The 17552-nt window shown below is 45.1% G+C and overlaps 1 protein-coding gene across 1 annotated transcript in view; it reads right to left on the reverse strand.

The window, feature by feature from the left end:
- The window catches only part of LOC121290957 (fatty acid amide hydrolase-like), a 79404-nt gene that overhangs the window by 46508 nt on the left and 15344 nt on the right, over positions 1-17552 (reverse strand). Inside the window, exons 5-8 of the mRNA XM_041212029.1 lie at positions 16324-16386; positions 14408-14528; positions 8124-8216; positions 209-369 (exon numbers count right to left, since the gene is read on the reverse strand). Coding sequence (XP_041067963.1) covers positions 209-369; positions 8124-8216; positions 14408-14528; positions 16324-16386 — 438 coding nt within the window. The remainder of the gene's footprint in view (positions 1-208; positions 370-8123; positions 8217-14407; positions 14529-16323; positions 16387-17552) is intronic.

The following is a 17552-nucleotide window of genomic DNA, read 5'->3' on the forward strand; positions in this document are numbered from 1 at the left end:
AATAAGTCTATATTATATATATATATATATATATATATATATATATGATATAAACAAATATATGCAAGCGGTTGATTCCACAGACTTGATCAGTTGATCCAGAGCACTTGATCCATGGGAAATAGAATTATAAAATAATCTGTCTTGTGGTTATTGAGTTAAAGCAGCAAAAACCAAAGTTATAAGTTAGGAATAATCACAACTTCACCTGTTGGTGTTGCAGCCAGTTACGCCTAATCCAAGCTCATGCATGTTGGATACACCAATGATAACTGCTCCAGCCTCCCTTAACTTTCTTGTGACAGTGGCATCCTCAGTTTCTCGCTCCTCACCAAGATAAAGAGTTCCCACCCGTTGATAATATGGAACCTGTACAAATGTAAATAATGTTAGCAAAGAAATCTCTTAAGCTATAAGTGCAACTTATGTTATCCAGCTGTGACAATGAATGCACTGGGGCTTTGAATACAACAGTCAACAGGTAGGAATGAGCATCTGAAATTTCCCTTAAATTTTAGGAGCAAAATTACAATCTTAGCTTCAGGATTTCCCAAATGCCTCCATTTTGCAAAAAGGTGAAACATTTGCATTTGATCATTTGAAATGTATCTATCGTCAAAGTCCAGAAACTGCAGTAAAAACAGAAAATGCTGGAAAAACTCAACAAGCCTGGCAGCATCTGTTGACATTCAAGCATTTAGATTTTTTAAAGATAAGTCTTACAAATGCAAACACTAACAGAAGAGCAGTTATCTATGATTATTGACCTGAAGCTTCGCAATAACATGTGAAGTTCCTGCTATTCCATTGGCTCTCAAGGCCGACCTCAGAAACCTCAACATTTCAGTGCTAAAGCAGCTTTGTAATATACTTCCGAGGAAGAATTTTCTCCCCGTCAGGGGTGGGGGTTACTGAGCGGGAGCAGGTGCAGGCAGGTGCACAGTGTCACATGAGCTGGGACATGTCTATGAATTTTATTAAAAATTTTTAATAAAGTTTAAAAACCTTCATGAAACCTCATCCCACCCGTGGATGAGGTTCCAAGAAAAATGCGAAGGCCTCCTGGGCTCTTCACCTGCCCGCCAACCTTAAGGTTGGACGGGCAGCCCTGTTAATTATTTTAATTGCTATTTAAATGGCCTAAATAGACCTTTGACAGTTTGGTGGGTGCGCAGCCGACTCTGGTGCGCATCCACCGAACTGAAGATCTGAATGACGTGCGGTGACATCGGGACCCACGCTCGACATCACCGTGCATCATTTTATACATCGGCGAGCGGGGCCTGCCCCTGCATGACGACCAGAAGATTCAGGCCCTGGTTGCAAGGTGAAAAGTTTTTTGGAAGACATTGTTGTCTGGAGCAGTTCTCCCACCCCCATGCCCCCCACTTAAACAGCAGGGCTTATTCTCACATGAGACATCTCACTTTGTGCAAGACATTAGCATCTCCATTAAACAAAAGTTGACTTCTAGCTACAGCATCTTTTGAAGAGAACCTTCCGTACCTCACCCCACCAATTGACAATGTCAAAGTTCTGCTTTTCTCCCTCCCTGCACATCTGAATGCAAATTTCCTACAAAAAACAATCTAAAAGCACCACAGATGCAGCATCTACACAAAGACTGTTGAAGTTTAAGGAGAAGGCCTCCCACAATCCTTTTAGAGCAACTGGAAATGGGCAATTAATGCAATATTGACAGCATCTCCCACATCCCAAGAGCAAATACTAAAAACAAAATCCTGAACTTGTAAATAGACAGAAGAACAGCACATTGCCAAAATACATTACTCAAGCCTAAATTTTAAAAATTCTACAATTTAAAATTTTCTAGATATTAAAGAAAATCAGCAGATAGATTAAGGATACAAATATTTAATTTGCTCTGACACTTTAACTGTTCCTTGAGTCAAAAATAACAAATTACCTCAAAATTGTGTATGAAGGTGACAACTCTGAACTGGAAGCCTCAGACAGAACTAATATGTACTTCAACCTCACACATCAAAATCAGCGGGCACCAACTGACCAGAAACAGAGATTGCACAAAAGTCATTGCGCTCAGTGGGCAGAATTTTCTGTCTATCGGGCGCAGGCAGGCGTGGACCCAATCGCTGCCCACGATTGGCTCCGCACCACCATTTTACACGGGCGGGCCAATTAAGGCCCACCCAGCGTGAATTGCAGCTCCCGAGGACAGCAGGAATGGACGGGCGGTGGGGGGACTGCAATGACCCTGGGTCCAATGGCGACTCATCGGCCTGTTTTAAAAAGCTGCTGCAGCCTTTCAAAGGCTGTGAATCACAGCCTGTGGAAGGGCTCCCCACAGCGCTGCTGGCGAGCAGGCCAGGTAGAAGGGTAGGGCAGGTGGGCACCGTGCCCCTCGTTTTTCAGATGATTGCCTTGCTGTCCTCCTTGAGGAGGTGGCAGCACGGCGGGAGGTCCTTGTTCCCCAGGACAGGAGGAGGAGGCCCCCTCACGTGACGAAACGTGCCTGGGAGGAGGTGGCGGAGGTGGTGAGCTCCCACGACGTGGTGCGGTGCACCTGGATCCAGTGTCGCAAGCACTTCAATGACCTGGTGCGCTCAGGAAGGGTGAGTACCATGTTGGCATTGGTCATTTAACCCAGCAGGTCGGCTTTCCCCCCTGGCGCCCCCCTACAAGTCCGAGTGTAGTGATTGCATTGAATCATTGACGGTATGGTGGGCCAGCAGATATTGCCCGTGCTGAGGTCACCGTGAGAGGGTGGTGAAGAGATGGGTTCTGCCCCTGCAGCATGTGGTACACTGAGACCCACATTACTGTTTTGGGGACAACCTAGAGGAGTTGCACCTAGGCGCAGTGCTGGAACTCCAGGGCATGTCAAAGTCAGGGTGATGACCTGCTGGGAGGGGGGCTTCAAGTTGGTATTGGCACCAATCAATCTGCTAGCTTCTGCGCTCCGCGTGCTTGCGCCTCCTTGCTATGGAAGGTTCTAGACTGTCTTGTGCCTAATGTGATGTAGGCAGCATTTGGACAAGGGGGTGGGGGCAGGTGTAGCATCTTTGTGTGAGTGTTCAGCCGCAGCGGGGTGAGGAGACATTGGAACCCTGCAATGTCCCACTCTGGTTGGGGTGGGCCATCCACAAAGAGAATCCAGGTACAAGTAGAACTAATCAATGCTCTTTTCTCCTTTTCAGGAGAAGAATGCACATAATGACCCCGAGCGGGTGAGGACTGGCGGCGACCTGGCATAGTTGGTGATTCTCAGCCGCTTCAAGCAGGAGGCCCTAGATTTGGAGAGGCGCCATGCGCCCAGGTCCACCAGTGTTGGTGAGGCTGGGGTGCCACGGGTGGGTATGTTTGCCCAGCAGTGAAGTCACCATTGTTCTCCCAACAGCCATAGCAGTGCTGAATGTTCAGTGATTGAAGTTTGCAACATAGCTTGACCATTGCTAATGGAAGGATGAGCGCATAATGATTCGGGGGACAGGGATGCACATTGGTATCGTCTCCACGGTCCAATGTCCTTGTTCTTCCTTTCAGCATCATCAGAGCAGGTCCAGGAGGAGGAGCAGCAGAGGCCCCCTCTCACACCTGAGGGCCTGATATCTCACCAGCGTCACACCATCTCTGCTAGGCAGGCACCAGCGCAGATACTAGCACTCGGTGGGAATTAGAACATTGGCTAGTGTCCTGGGGCACAGCGGTGAGGACACTTCACAGTGGCTGGAGGACCTTGCAGAGATAGAGAGTGCCCATGGCGCCAGTAGTCAGAGGACTGTAGGGGATCAGGCACATGCTCAGTCGGTGCCTGATGATGTGCCTCAGGAGTTGTCTGCAACGCAGCAAACGCAGGAAATGTGGCCGGGTGTGCGGGAGCATCTGGGGGAGATACATGAGGCTACGCTTGGCTTGGTCTCCATGGTGGAGGAATCTACGCGAACGATCGCCAAAGCAATGAGCCACACGGCCGAATGCCATGGGTCCTCCATGGAGAGAGTGGCGACTCTCATGGAGGGGCTCCTCCAAGAGACCCATCAGGGCTTCCTGGAGATGCGCTCGGACCAGCAAGCCCTCATATTGGCATTAACCCCAGCCAGTCAGTGCCAGTGTGGGAGTTGGTCTGGGCATCAAGTTTCCCAGCTCGGTGCTCATCCATCCGCGGTGAGCATGGAGGTCCGAAGTGACCTTACGTTGGTGCAGCAGCAGCTTGTCGTCTCTGCGACCTCCTCTCAGGGTGCTCTGGATGAGGGTGGCAGCTCCTCCCCCCCTCTGCCAGTGACTGTTGCATCCGGTGAGGCTGCGACAACTGGGGAGATGCCACCTGTGGAACTGGCAGCTCCCTCCCAGGCAGGGCCAGCACAGACTCCATGGGCCAGACGACAACCGCCAAGGTCATCGAGGCCAACAGTACAGCAGAGTGAGCAGACTGTCTCAAATGCCACTCCCAGCGAAGGATCAGCACCAAGACATAGCATCTGAAAACATAAACACAAGGCACCTTAGGCACACCACGGGTTTATCACTGGTGCTTTTGTGTTAGCCCACAATGAGGTCTTTATAAGTTGGTGTGATTTTTAACACCTTTGTCATTTTGTTTCATTAAGTTTCTTTGGTTGTAAAATTAAATTTAGACATGTGACCAGGGCTGAGGGTGCCTCTTTTCTTCTGCTGGTGGATGGTTTCCAAAAAAATGTTATGAGTGTTTAGTGGGACATTCAGCTTTATTAACAAGGACCTTAGTTAATGTTCCGAACCTGTCAGATTTTGCACTTAGGTATCGAGTATGGAGTCTACAGCCCAGGCTTGTCCTGGAGATCCATCTGTGGTTTGCTAGCTGAAGGTTCATTGGATTAAAGCCTTCTGGGTGTCTCTGCCTCCCTGGAGTATGCCCGGGTTAGTGTGTACCCCCTCAGCGCTTCCCTGTGCACACTCATCCTCAGACTCACTGCTGGACTCATCGTGTGCAGCCGCAGCCACTGCTTTGACATCTTCATCATCCACAGCGTCCCCCCTTTCCAGCGCAAAATTGTGGAGAGCGCAGCATACACCTACTATCAGCGAAACACGATCTGGGCGGTACTGGAGTGCGCCCCTTAGTGGTCCAGGCATCGGAAGCGCATCTTGAGAAGACCAATGGCTCTCTCTACTGCAGCCCTTGTGGAGGTGTGGCTCCTACTGTTCCACTGGTCAGCTTCTGTTCTTGGTTGGCAGAAAGGCATCATGAGCTACCTTCTGAGGGGATAGCCTTCGTCACCCAGCAGCCATCCATCCTGCTGAGCCAGAGCACTGAAGAGTCCCAGCACCTGTGAGTGTCTGAGGATGCAGGCATCGGGGGAGCTGCCTGGGTACCTTGCAGAGTCTTGTAGAATCCTGTGATCACACACTATCTGCATGTTCATTGAGTGGAAGCCCTTTCTGTTGACAAAGGCACCAGGCTCACCTGCTGGTGCATTGAAGGCCACATGTCTGTAGTCTATTGCACACATGTGGCCACGGGGGAAGCCAGCAATTGCCGCAAAGCCTCTGGCTCGCTGTGTCTGGCTTGCCTGGTTCCAACTGTAGTGGATGAAGGTCAATGCACACCTGAACAGAGCGTCTGTAACCTGCTTGACACAAGTGTGGACAGCTGATTGGGAGACAGCGCAAAGATCACCCACTGAGCCCTGGAAGGAGCCAGAGGCATAGAAGTTGAGGGCAGCTGTGACCTTTTGAGTCACTGGCTTGGGGTATCCACCCACACAGTTCACAGAGATCTCAGGCCCAATCATCTTACAGATATAGCTGACTGTCTCCCTTGTGACAAGGTGCCTCCTTCGGCACTGCACCTCAAATATATTGAGGTAGCTGCTTCACTGCCTGTATACCCTGGCAGCAGGATAGTGGCATCTTCTGCAGCCCCTTCCGCCTTGGACTACCTCTTAGCCTTGCACCCTTGTGCCTGCACCTGACCTCCCAAAGGTGGCTCCCCTAGAGGCTGAATGTGCATTCCTGGCCTCCTCCCCCTTCAAGCCCTTCCTTCCTCTTCAGAGAGAGTTCAGCTCCCATTCCCAGGCTAAGGGAAGGCTTCCTGAAATGTGCAGACCTAAAAAATATTCCTCACTGCAGAGTACTGACCTGAAGGTTGAGAGTCCAGTCCAAGCAGCTGGTATCTGTTTTGAAGTACTGCAGGTCACACAGGCAAGTATCAGTAACTTTGAAAAATCAATACTTAACTGTGCACACTCATGACCCCAGTGAGCCCTCTTATCCCGCCCGTGGATGAGGTTTATACAAATTTGTCCTACCCGCCTGTCAGTTGCGCCCATGCGCCGACCCGAAGGTTGCACGGGCGCCGAAAAATTGCCATCGATTGGCGCCTCAAGGGCCTTAAGTGGCCAGTTAATTAATGGCAGGCGCGCATTGGAGATCAACGCACGCGTGCCCGCCCGCCCAACGAAATATCGCGATAGCGTGTGGTGACGTTGGGACGCCAGCGCAAGCCAGTGGGAAAATTCTGCCCAGTGTGTGATTTAAGCCAAGCACCAACATTTGAAAACCACCAATAAAAACAGAAAATTCTGTAAAAACTCAGCAGATCCGACAACATCTGTGGAGAGAGAAACAAAGTTAATGTTTCAAGTCTGTGTAACTTCTTCAGAGCTCCGAAGAAGGGTCACACAGACTTGAAAAGTAGGGAAGGAAAGAAAGAAGAGGGGTAGCAGTATTGATTAAAGAGAATACTGGAGTTCTGCAGGGAGAGAGGGTATCCTAGAGGAGTCGAGGACTAAATCTATTTGGTTAGAGCTAAGAAACAGTAGAGCTATTACACTGCTGGCTGCATTCTATAGGCCAACAATTTAGTGAGAGCTAAAGAAAGGGACAAATTTGCAATCAAATTACAGGGAGGTGCAAAAATTAAATAGTGATAATGGGGCAAATTTAATTCTCTTAATATACACTGGGATAGTAATTGTGCAAAGGGCAGAGAAGGAGAAGAGTTTCTGAAGTGAGTTTAGGAAAATTTTCTAATTGGTTTATTTCCCACCCAATGAGAAAGCATTATGGGATCTGATTCTGGGGAATGAGGAGATTGAAGTGGCAGTAGGAAACAGTGATCATAGTATCATAGTTTAGCTTAGCTATGGAAATGTGGGGTTCCCCAGGGATCGGTACGTGGACCACTGCTTTTCTTGATCTATGTTAAAGATCTAGACTTGGGTCTGCAATTTCAATTTCAAAACCGCAAAATTTGGAATTATTGTGAATGGCGGGGAGGATAGCAGTAGAATTTTAAGAGGACATATGCAGGCTGATGGAATGGGCAGAGTGAAATTTAATGCAGGAAGTATGAAATGATACATTTTGGTAGGAAGAATGAAGAAAGACAATCGAAGAATGAGGAAAGACAATATAAAAGACAATTCTAAAATGGTTCAGGAGTAGAGCAACCTGGGGTACATGTTGTCGAATTATTGAAGGTGGCAAGGCAGGTTGTTAAAGTGGTGAGTAAGGCAAATGGGATCCTGGACTTTATAAATAGAGGCATAGAGTACAAAAGCAAGGAAGTTATGATGAACCCTTATAAAACACTTGTTCAGCCTCAACTGGATGATTGTGTCCAATTCTAGCACCTCCCCTTAGGAAGAATGTAAAGGCATTCGAGGAGGTTCAGAAAAGATTACAAGAATGGCTCCAGAGATGAGGGACTTCAGTTACATAAGTAGACTGGAGAAGTTGAAGCTGTTTTTCTTGGAGGAGAAGGCAAGAAGAGATTTTACAGAGGTGTTCAAAATCACGAGGGGTCTAGACAGAGTAACGAAGAAGAAACTGTTCTCATTGGCAGAAAGGTCAAGAACCAGTGAACACCAATTTAAGGATAATGACAAATGAACCGAAGGCAACACCAGGACAAACTTTGAGGCAGCTAGTGATTAGGATCTGGAATGCACTCACTGATTGTATGAGGAGGAAGATTCAAACGTGGGTTTCAAAAGGGAATAGGAAAAGAATCTGAAGAGAAAAGAGTGTAGGAATACGGGAAAAGAGCAGAGGAATGGAACTAGCTGAGCAGTTCTTGCGGAGAGCAGGCAAAGGCACAAATGGGCTGAATAGCCTCCTTCCATGCTGTACCCATTCTATTCAAACAATATTACACTTACGACTTTTATTTCTTCCTTCACGCAGACAGGAATTCCATCCAGTGGGGAAAGAGGTGCATTGGCTCTATATCGAGCAGTGGAGGCTTCTGCCATCTATACATCAAAACAGAATGTCATAGTGTTGAAATGTAGCAGAATAATAGTGCTGATATATAATTTCATCTCATCCAGTTTCAAACATTCTTCTGGTACTACCAGACATTTTATTGATGCATCAATACAAAGATTGCTGAAAAACACCCTTTCAGGCACTAGTAACATGAAGTACAGAGTGGAAATTAAATGCGATGGGGCCTGCTGATGGAGAAGGATGGTGTTGCACGAAGCCAACAGATTAGAGGGAGTGAACAATTAGATAGAAATTGCTACACTAAGTTGCAAGGAGAGTAAATTAGAAATAACTTTTCATAAAGTAAGTCCAGAGCGCTGCCCAGCATTTAATTGCATATGATTAGTTTATAAATTTCCTCACTTTGACTACTGGATTGGCTTCTAATATTCCGACTAACATCCATTTAGTGAAGATGTAGCACATCAGCAGAGGAGAGCAAATTGACCTGCTGTACATCTTGCATCTGCTTTTAATTAGCAGTTCAGGCGATCATTCCTTTCATTACTGCCATTTGAAAGTACAGCAGGTATTCTTCTCAGTAATGTGAAGTAATACAGTGTGTAATCTGTGGAATTTGCCACCAGTATTTAACCTTGTAGTGAAGATTAGATTATACCTATGGTGTGTGGGAAGAGTCTCTATTTCACTATTTCACCTCTGATGGGCCTTGAATGGAACACCTTCATTCCACAATGATTTTGGCTAGTTTACAAACATCATGTTGGAAGAAGGGTCCAAAGTATTAAACAAATTCCTGACCATGTGCTGATAAATTATGTATAGGATTTTTCTTTTCCCACCTATTTCCATTATTTTTAATTGTATTTCCATCCATTATTTTATCTCTACCTTTTAGCCTATTTCGAACCCTTTCTCCCACCCCACCCCTAGGACTATCTGTACCTTGCTCGTCCTGCTTTCTTCCCTTAATGTCCCCTATTAGCACATTCCTTAGATAATATCACCATCGTCAACACCTCTTTGTCTTTTTGTCTATGACATCTTTTGGCAATCTCCACCTATCACTGGCCTTCTATCCAGCTCTACCTGTCCCACCCACCCTCCTTAAACCAGCTTATATTTCACCTCTTTTCTATTTTTCCTTAGTTCTGTTGAAAGTCATACGGACTTGAAATGTTAACGGTGTTTCTCTCCGCAGATGCTGTCAGACCTGCTGAGTTTTTCCAGGTATTTTTATTTTTGTATAAAAGCAAAAAACTGCGGATGCTGGAAATCCAAAACAAAAACAAAAATACCTGGAAAAACTCAGCAGGTCTGGCAGCATCTGCGGAGAGGAGCACAGTTAACGTTTCGAGTCCGAATAACCCTTCAAGTGAACTAAGTAAAAATAGAAAAGAGGCGAAATATAAGCTGGTTTAAGGTTGGGGCGGGGGGTGGGGGGTGGTAGAGCTGATTTTTATTTTTGTTTTGGATTTCCAGCATCCGCAGTTTTTTTGCTTTTATGCTGGTAAACTAGAATTGCTGCCAGATGCTTACTATTCGCCTCCTTTCATAGTCAGTAAACAGCAGTTAGGTGGAACTCTTGTCTGCCTGACCTTTTACCATCACAGGGTTCCAAAGTAACTGTTAGTGAAAGTCACATTAAATGAACTTTGTAAAAGTTCAACTCCTGCTGCCCCACCCCCACCCAATTACTGCAAACAAGCTTATTTTGCCAAGTATCTCACAAATTTTGCAGTCTACAAAATCAAATTCAGATCTGAAGTGCTGATCTTTGCTTTGCCCACCTCTTCCCAAAGAGAAAATGATAATGTCTAAACAATGGCAATCCCATGACTCAGTAGGGATTAATTAATATACAGCTCCTCCAAAGGCTTAAAGCAAAATATAACAGAAGTATCAGGTTCAATCCCTAATCTTATGATATTAGTGGATCCGAAGGGAGTACTACAATCAGCGTCCCTACATTAGGGAGGGGAAAATCAAATATGATTTTTGCCCTAGATAACTATCAGGCTGGAAAGAGCATGTGTAGACATGCTCAGGCTTGGCTGCATTATCCCAGCAGTGTCAGTCAATTTTGTCACCAACCACTGTCTAGGCTCATGAAAAGAAACACTTAAAATGAGGGATTGCAACATTTTCAGCACCTATGAAAACTTTCCCAACAGGAAGCAAGTGAGAGGTGGAGAAGTGAAAACCAGAGAGAAAAGTGGAAAGAAGTCTTGGACACAGAGAAAGAATAGTGCAGTGAATGAGCACCGAAGGGAAATCCAGATGTGCAGTGATAGAGAGTGTATGAGAAAATCACAGACACACAGGGACAGAGATTAACTTTAATCCTTTATTCATGGCAACTGAGCCACCTACAAAGGCACACTTAAGAAAACATGAAAATAAAATAAAAACTGAGGATGCTGGAAATCTAAAACAAAAACAAAAATACCTGAAAAAACTCAGCAGGTCTGGCAGCATCTGCAGAGAGGAACACAGTTAACGTTGAGTCCGAATGACCCTTCAACTGAACTAAGTAAAAATAGAAAAGAGGCGAAATATAAGCTGGTTTGAGGGGGGCGGTGTTGGTGGGTGGGGGTGGTACAGCCGATTTTTATTTTTATTTTGGATTTCCAGCATCCGCAGTTTTTTGCCTTTATACTGATAAACTAGAATTGTTGCCAGATGCTTACTACTCGCCTCCTTTCATAGTCAGTAGACAGCAGTTCGGTGGAACATTTAGGACTGAGATGGAAGGGAATTACTTCACTGAAAGGGTTGTGAATTGCTTTCCATTTCTCTCCTGGTGTTTGACAAGGTGTTTACTAAAACCCACTTTCACAGCCATATCTCCTTTCTCAGTGACTGTCTCCATCTCCGACTTACCCCATGTGGATTTCAACTGAAGTCCCATCCCTCATGTTTCGAACCCACCCAGGATTACAGGTATCTCCGGGACATAAAACGTTTCTCGGACTGCTGTTCCCGTCACATTGAGATCCACACTCAGTGCCATGCGCTGCCATATGAACACACTCGACCTCTCCCTCCAGCAGCACCGCCGTACCCTTTTTCAAAGCTGCGCGTGCCCCCAGTTTCATTTTATTCTTCGTCTCATCCGACGCCTCAACAAGAAACTTTTTCTGTTTCTCTCAAGTGCTAAGGAAAGCAAGCTCCAACAACTCATCGACACTAACACCCATCTAGGACCCTCCACCCCTGCCTGTCCCTCCGTCCCCACCCCATCTTCCAATTCCAGCCCCAGCCGTGTATTCACTATACCCCCGACCTTCCCCTCTCCGATGCTGAACGTTCAGTGCTCAGCAAAGGACTTAGTTTCATACCTTACGCCCTCACCTCAATGAATTTCGGGCCCGGCACAACGCTGAACTCTTCTTCCGCCGTCTTCGTCTCCGGGCTCACTTCTTTGGGCAGGAGTCCTCTCCCCGTTCAACGGATCCTTTTACCCACCTCCAATATTCTCCCTCCACCTGGACCCCTCCCTCTGGATTCTTACCTTCTCTTGATCTTTTCATTGAGAACTGTTGGCGCGACATTAGTCGTCTCAATTTCTCTGCTCCTCTCACCCATTCTAATCTCTCTTTCTCTGAACTTACTGCACTCTGTTCTCTCAGGTCCAACCCTGACATTGTCATCAAACCCGCTGACAAGGGTGGTGCTGTTGTTGTCTGGCACACTGACCTCTACCTCGCAGAGGCTGAGCGTCAACTCGCAGACACTTCCTCCTACCTCTCCCTGGACCATGACCCCACCACTGAACATCAAGCCATTGTTTCCAGGACTGTCACTGACCTCATCTCCTCTGGAGATCTTCCTCCCACAGCTTCCAACCTGATAGTCGCCCAACCTCGGACGGCCCGCTTCTACCTCCTACCCAAAATCCACAAACAGAACTGGCCCGGTAGACCGATCGTGTCAGTTTGCTCCTGCCCCACAGAACTCATTTCTCATTATCTTGACTCCCTTCTCTCTCCCCTTGTCCAGTCCCTTCCCACCTACATCCGTGATTCCTCTGATACCTTACGTCACATCAACAATTTCCAGTTCCCTGGCCCCAACTGCTTCCTCTTCACCATGGACGTCCAATCCCTCTACACCATCCCCCACCAGGATGGTCTGAGGGCCCTTAGCTTCTTTCTCGAACAGAGGCCCGAACAATCCCCATCCACCACTACTCTCCTCCATCTGGCTGAACTTGTTCTCACACTGAACAATTTCTCCTTCAACTCCTCTCACTTCCTCCAAATAAAAGGTGTGGCTATGGGTACCTGCATGGGCCCCAGCTATGCCTGTCTCTTTATGGGGTATGTGGAACATTCCTTGTTCCAGTCCTACTCCGGTCCCCTTCCACAACTCTTTCGCCGGAACATCGATGATTACTTCGGTGCTGCTTCATGCTCTCGTCGGGACTTGGAAAAATTTATTAATTTTGCTTCCAATCTCCACCCCTCCATCATTTTCACGTGGTCCATCTCTGACACTTCCCTTCCCTTCCTTGACCTCTCTGTCTCAATCTCTGGTGATAGACTGTCCACCAATATCCATTACAAGCCTACAGACTCCCACAGCTATCTCGACTACAGCTCCTCACACCCCGCTTCCTGTAAGGACTCCATCCCATTCTCTCAGTTCCTTCGCCTCCGTCGCATCTGTTCCGATGATGCTACATTCAAAAACAGTTCCTCTGACATGTCCTCCTTCTTCCTTAACCAAGGTTTTCCACCAACGGTCGTTGACAGGGCCCTCAACCTTGTCCGGCCCATCTCCCGCGCATCTGCCCTCATGCCTTCTCCTCCTTCTCAGAAACATGATAGGGTCCCCCTTGTCCTCACTTATCACCCCACCAGCCTCCGCATTCAAAGGATCATCCTCCGCCATTTCCGCCAACTCCAGCATGATGCCACCATCAAACACATCTTCCCTTCACCCTGCCCCTGTCGGCATTCCGTAGGGATTGTTCACTCTGGGACACCCTGGTCCACTCCTCCCTCACCCCCTACTCCTCAACGCCCACCTATGGCACCTCCCCATGCCCATGCAAAAGATGTAACACCTGCCCCTTCACTTCCTCTCTCCTCACCGTCCAAGGGCCCAAACACTCCTTTCAAGTGAAGCGGCGTTTCACTTGCATTTCCCCCAACTTAGTCTACTGCATTCATTGCTCCCAATGCGGTCTCCTCTACATTGGAGAGACCAAACGTAAACTGGGCGACCGCTTTGCAGAACACCTGTGGTCTGTCCGCAAGAATGACCCAAACCTCCCTGTCGCTTGCCATTTTAACACTCCCCCCTGCTCTCTTGCCCACATGTCTGTCCTTGGCTTGCTGCATTGTTCCAGTGAAGCCCAACGCAAAGTGGAGGAACAGCACCTCATCTTCTGACTAGGCACCTTACAGCCTTCTGGACTGAATATTGAATTCAACAACTTTAGGTCTTGACCTTCCTCCTCCATCCCCACCCCTTTTCTGTTTCTTCCCCCTTCCTTTTGTTTTTTCTAATAAATTATATAGATTTTTCTTTTCCCACCTATTTCCATTATTTTTAAATATTTTTAAATCTTTTATGCTCCCCCCACCCCCATTAGAGCTATACCTTGAGTGCCCTACCATCCATTCTTAATTAGCACATTCGTTTAGATAATATCACCAACTTCAACACCTATGTGTTCTTTTGTCTGTGACATCTTTTGATGATCTGCTTCTATCACTGCTTGTTTGTCCCTACAACCACACCACCCCCCTCCACTTCTCTCCCCCAACCCAACCCCACCCCCCCAACCTTAAACTAGCTTATATTTCACCCCTTCCTTGGATTCACCTAGTTCTGTTGAAGGGTCATGAGGACTCGAAACGTCAACTCTTTTCTTCTCCGCCGATGCTGCCAGACCTGCTGAGTTTTTCCAGGTAATTCTGTTTTTGTTTTGGATTTCCAGCGTCCGCAGTTTTTTGTTTTTATAAAATAAAATAATTTTGTTCCAGATGATCAGGATTCTGTTTCAACAACAATCGTGTGTACCATGATACAATCAGAGAGTAATATTATTAAGCCAATATACTATGTTGTTAACCCATTGGATTGATAAATAAATTGCATCACACATTTTAGCCGTAAATAACTCCCTGTTGAACACTGCAGGTGCCACAGCCCAAGTAAGAAGGATTAATATTGCCTTTGATATATCAAAAATATTACCAACCTTAATTATCTGGTCACCCTCATACTGCACTATAGCACGCAATGGAGTAGCTGCTTGATCGGCATCTTCGAGAGCACTAATTACATTCTTAGCAATCTGGGTTGGAGTAATCCTACCTGACCTGTACAGGTACAAAATTAGATGGGTTAGAATTATTTGTTTTAATATATTGGTAATGATTAGACTGATTAATTAGGCAATATTAAACATTATTGGCAAGTTATTCAATCTCACAATTCTTACATCGATAGCAGCAACTAGAGAAGACAAAATGTGGATTTTAACCAATTGTTGACAATGGAGAGTAAAAACAGGCATCAATTTTACTTGGAATAAAAACACAGGCATTGTAGGAAGTAGTTTTTTGGGGTCTAGTCAACAGTGTTAAGATTTGGGGGCGGGGCCAGAGATAACATTTTCATCTTCACCTCATGAATGGCAATGAATGTAAATTGGGCTGTTTGGCTCATTTACCACCCACATGATGAAGATGAAAATTTATCAGAGTATTTTATGTGGTTTATCCATGAGCTGCTGAACTAGAAACAAAGCATCCAAATATCCATATTATGTAAAAACACATAACATTCAAATTTCATTTACAGAATATAACAAAAATCCAGAACACATGTAATGCTCGATACTGGACTTCTCTCCCACACCATCTGTTAATCCCATACCTTAATCTGTTTGAAAGAAAAATCAAAGGTTACTAAAGATTAATTTAATCCTCAATCTTACTTCTGAGCAGTTATCAATGGAATTTATTTTCAAACCAACTCTGAATTAACCCCCTTATCTAAGAATTTATTCCAGAAATCCACTAGTCTGTCATAGCAAAAAAGATTTTTCTGAATTATAACATTGTTCCTGAGCTGTAAATCCTTTCCATTATTGCCTCATAACAAATTTCAAACCAACTTCAGCAATTTATGCAACTTCTGCTTAGGTCATTTGAATATAGTAGCTGGCAGTCTTAAACCAATTGTCATAGATGACAGTTGCTTATAACTACCTTGTTATTTATACATAACTAAATTTCACCAGGACCTGTATACATCACTGTTCAATGTAGCTAGTAAATGAAAAGTCTCACATATCCCCTTGCTATTTACTCCAATGAAAATTTCGGTGTGAACATTCAAACTGCATGACTACTTGTTCACGAAACTGCTCCATTCGCTGCATAAGTAGTTTAAGACATAAGGAGGCAAAAATCATAGCCTCAATGGTCAAAGGTAACCTGGACTCCCTCATTGCCATGGTTTTTCCTAGCACTTATTGCCCCTGTTGACGTGAATCTTTTACAATAACATTGAAATAAACACTGCCGGAAAATGAGATGGTCATCGTAGGATAACAGGTGCTTGAGTGGCAGCAATCATAGCAACTTTTTAACCTACAACGCATTTAATATCAGAAAGCCACAATCAATAAGTTTGCTATCATTTGGTACTTTAGTCAATTATATTCTCACTTGATTTTCGTGATCTATATTTGTAAATAGAAGACAAACTGTAACGTTTGTTCCTCAGATTCTTTTCCTGAGGTACTGGACGCACTGCTTTTATCACTGCAATTGTCTTTTTTTTTCTGCAGTAAGGCATTTATGTTTAGACTCTGGCCTAGGATGGGCTAGCATCAATAGCTTCCAGTATTATCATAAATAATACTTCATGACAAGCAAAGAATATAATTATCTTTTCTTTCAACACTTCCAACATGTGCAGAACTTTTGGGATCAGGGGAGGAGCATGAGGTGGTTGAAATAGCACTGGTAAAGCATTCTAAGCTATCACTGATATTTTCAGAGCCACTGAACTGCTAGACATTAAAAGTCTTTTTTTGGTGGGGTTGGTGGCGGGGAGGGACATTAAGGAAATAATTAAAATGACATTTTCCATTTATATACATACTTGTATCCTTCCAAGAAATCAGAGATGCTTTTGAAGTTAAATCCAGGCCTTTCTTCAGTAACACTGCAAATTACATATAAAAATATCACTCTTAGAAAATTAGAGCCATTTATACTAAAAAAAAGGCCTAAAGATTAGACTATGCAACATGTAAATATATCATTTCTTACATGAAAGATTGAATACATAAATATCCATAAACAAAGATTTCCCTTTATAGATTTTTTTCATACAGTCATACCACCAGCCATTCTCTTCGAAGAGGTTATCAGTGTTCTCTTAGCAAATGCTGTGTCCATAAAGGAGTATAGAAGGTCACAAGATAATTATTGATGACAAAGGCAGTCAACTCATTTAAAGTCATCCATCCAGTAAAATATTCCAGTTTCCCCACTGCATAATTCAACTGTCTCTTAAATGCTTCCAGGACATTCACAGAGTGCTCTGACAGTTTAGTCCATATATTGAATAATATCAGTACTACATTTAATTTTTGCTAGTTCGAACCAGTGTTCCTTTGGTCTATCTTTACAATTTCAAGTTAAGTAATATTCAAGATTTACTTTTGCATTTCGTTAACTATGATTGCCATGCCCTTAACTATGTTATATACCTCTACAAGGTCACCTCGGAAACAACTAATTTCCATGCTGAAAAGCCCAGGGCCTGAATTTTTAAGGTGCGGGTGGGCTCAATGGGAGCAGGCAGTCACGGAGCTGACTGCCACCCACGATCGGCTCCGTGCCGCCATTTTACACAGGTGGGCCAATTAAGGCCCGCCCAGTGTAAGACGTGAGTGGTAGCGCTCAGCACTACCTGTGCGGGCAGGAGGAGGAGGGAGATTCGGGGCCAGCGCTCTTTCGCACATGCGTGCAAAAGAGCGCTTCAATCTCCCTGAGGCACGGAGCTGCATCAGGGAGTTTGGAGGGCTTTTGAAATTAAATAAAAGGCTTAGAAATTTATTTAAACATGTCCCCTCGTGTGACTGTGTCACATGAGATGGGACATGTTTTCATATTTATGAAAATTTAAAAATTTAATTAATAAAAGCTTTTCAAAACCTCATCCCGCTCGTGGACGTGGTCTCTAAAAAACTCAAAGGCTGCTTGGCCTTTTCATTAACCTTAAGATTGGACAGGCAGCATTTACAATTACCTTAATTAGATCCTTAATGGCCTTAATCGGCCATTTACATATCGGTGAGCGTGCAGCCAACTCCGGTGTGCGCC

This window comes from Carcharodon carcharias, chromosome 18 (assembly GCF_017639515.1).
Source record: "Carcharodon carcharias isolate sCarCar2 chromosome 18, sCarCar2.pri, whole genome shotgun sequence".
NCBI classification, from domain to species: domain Eukaryota; kingdom Metazoa; phylum Chordata; class Chondrichthyes; order Lamniformes; family Lamnidae; genus Carcharodon; species Carcharodon carcharias.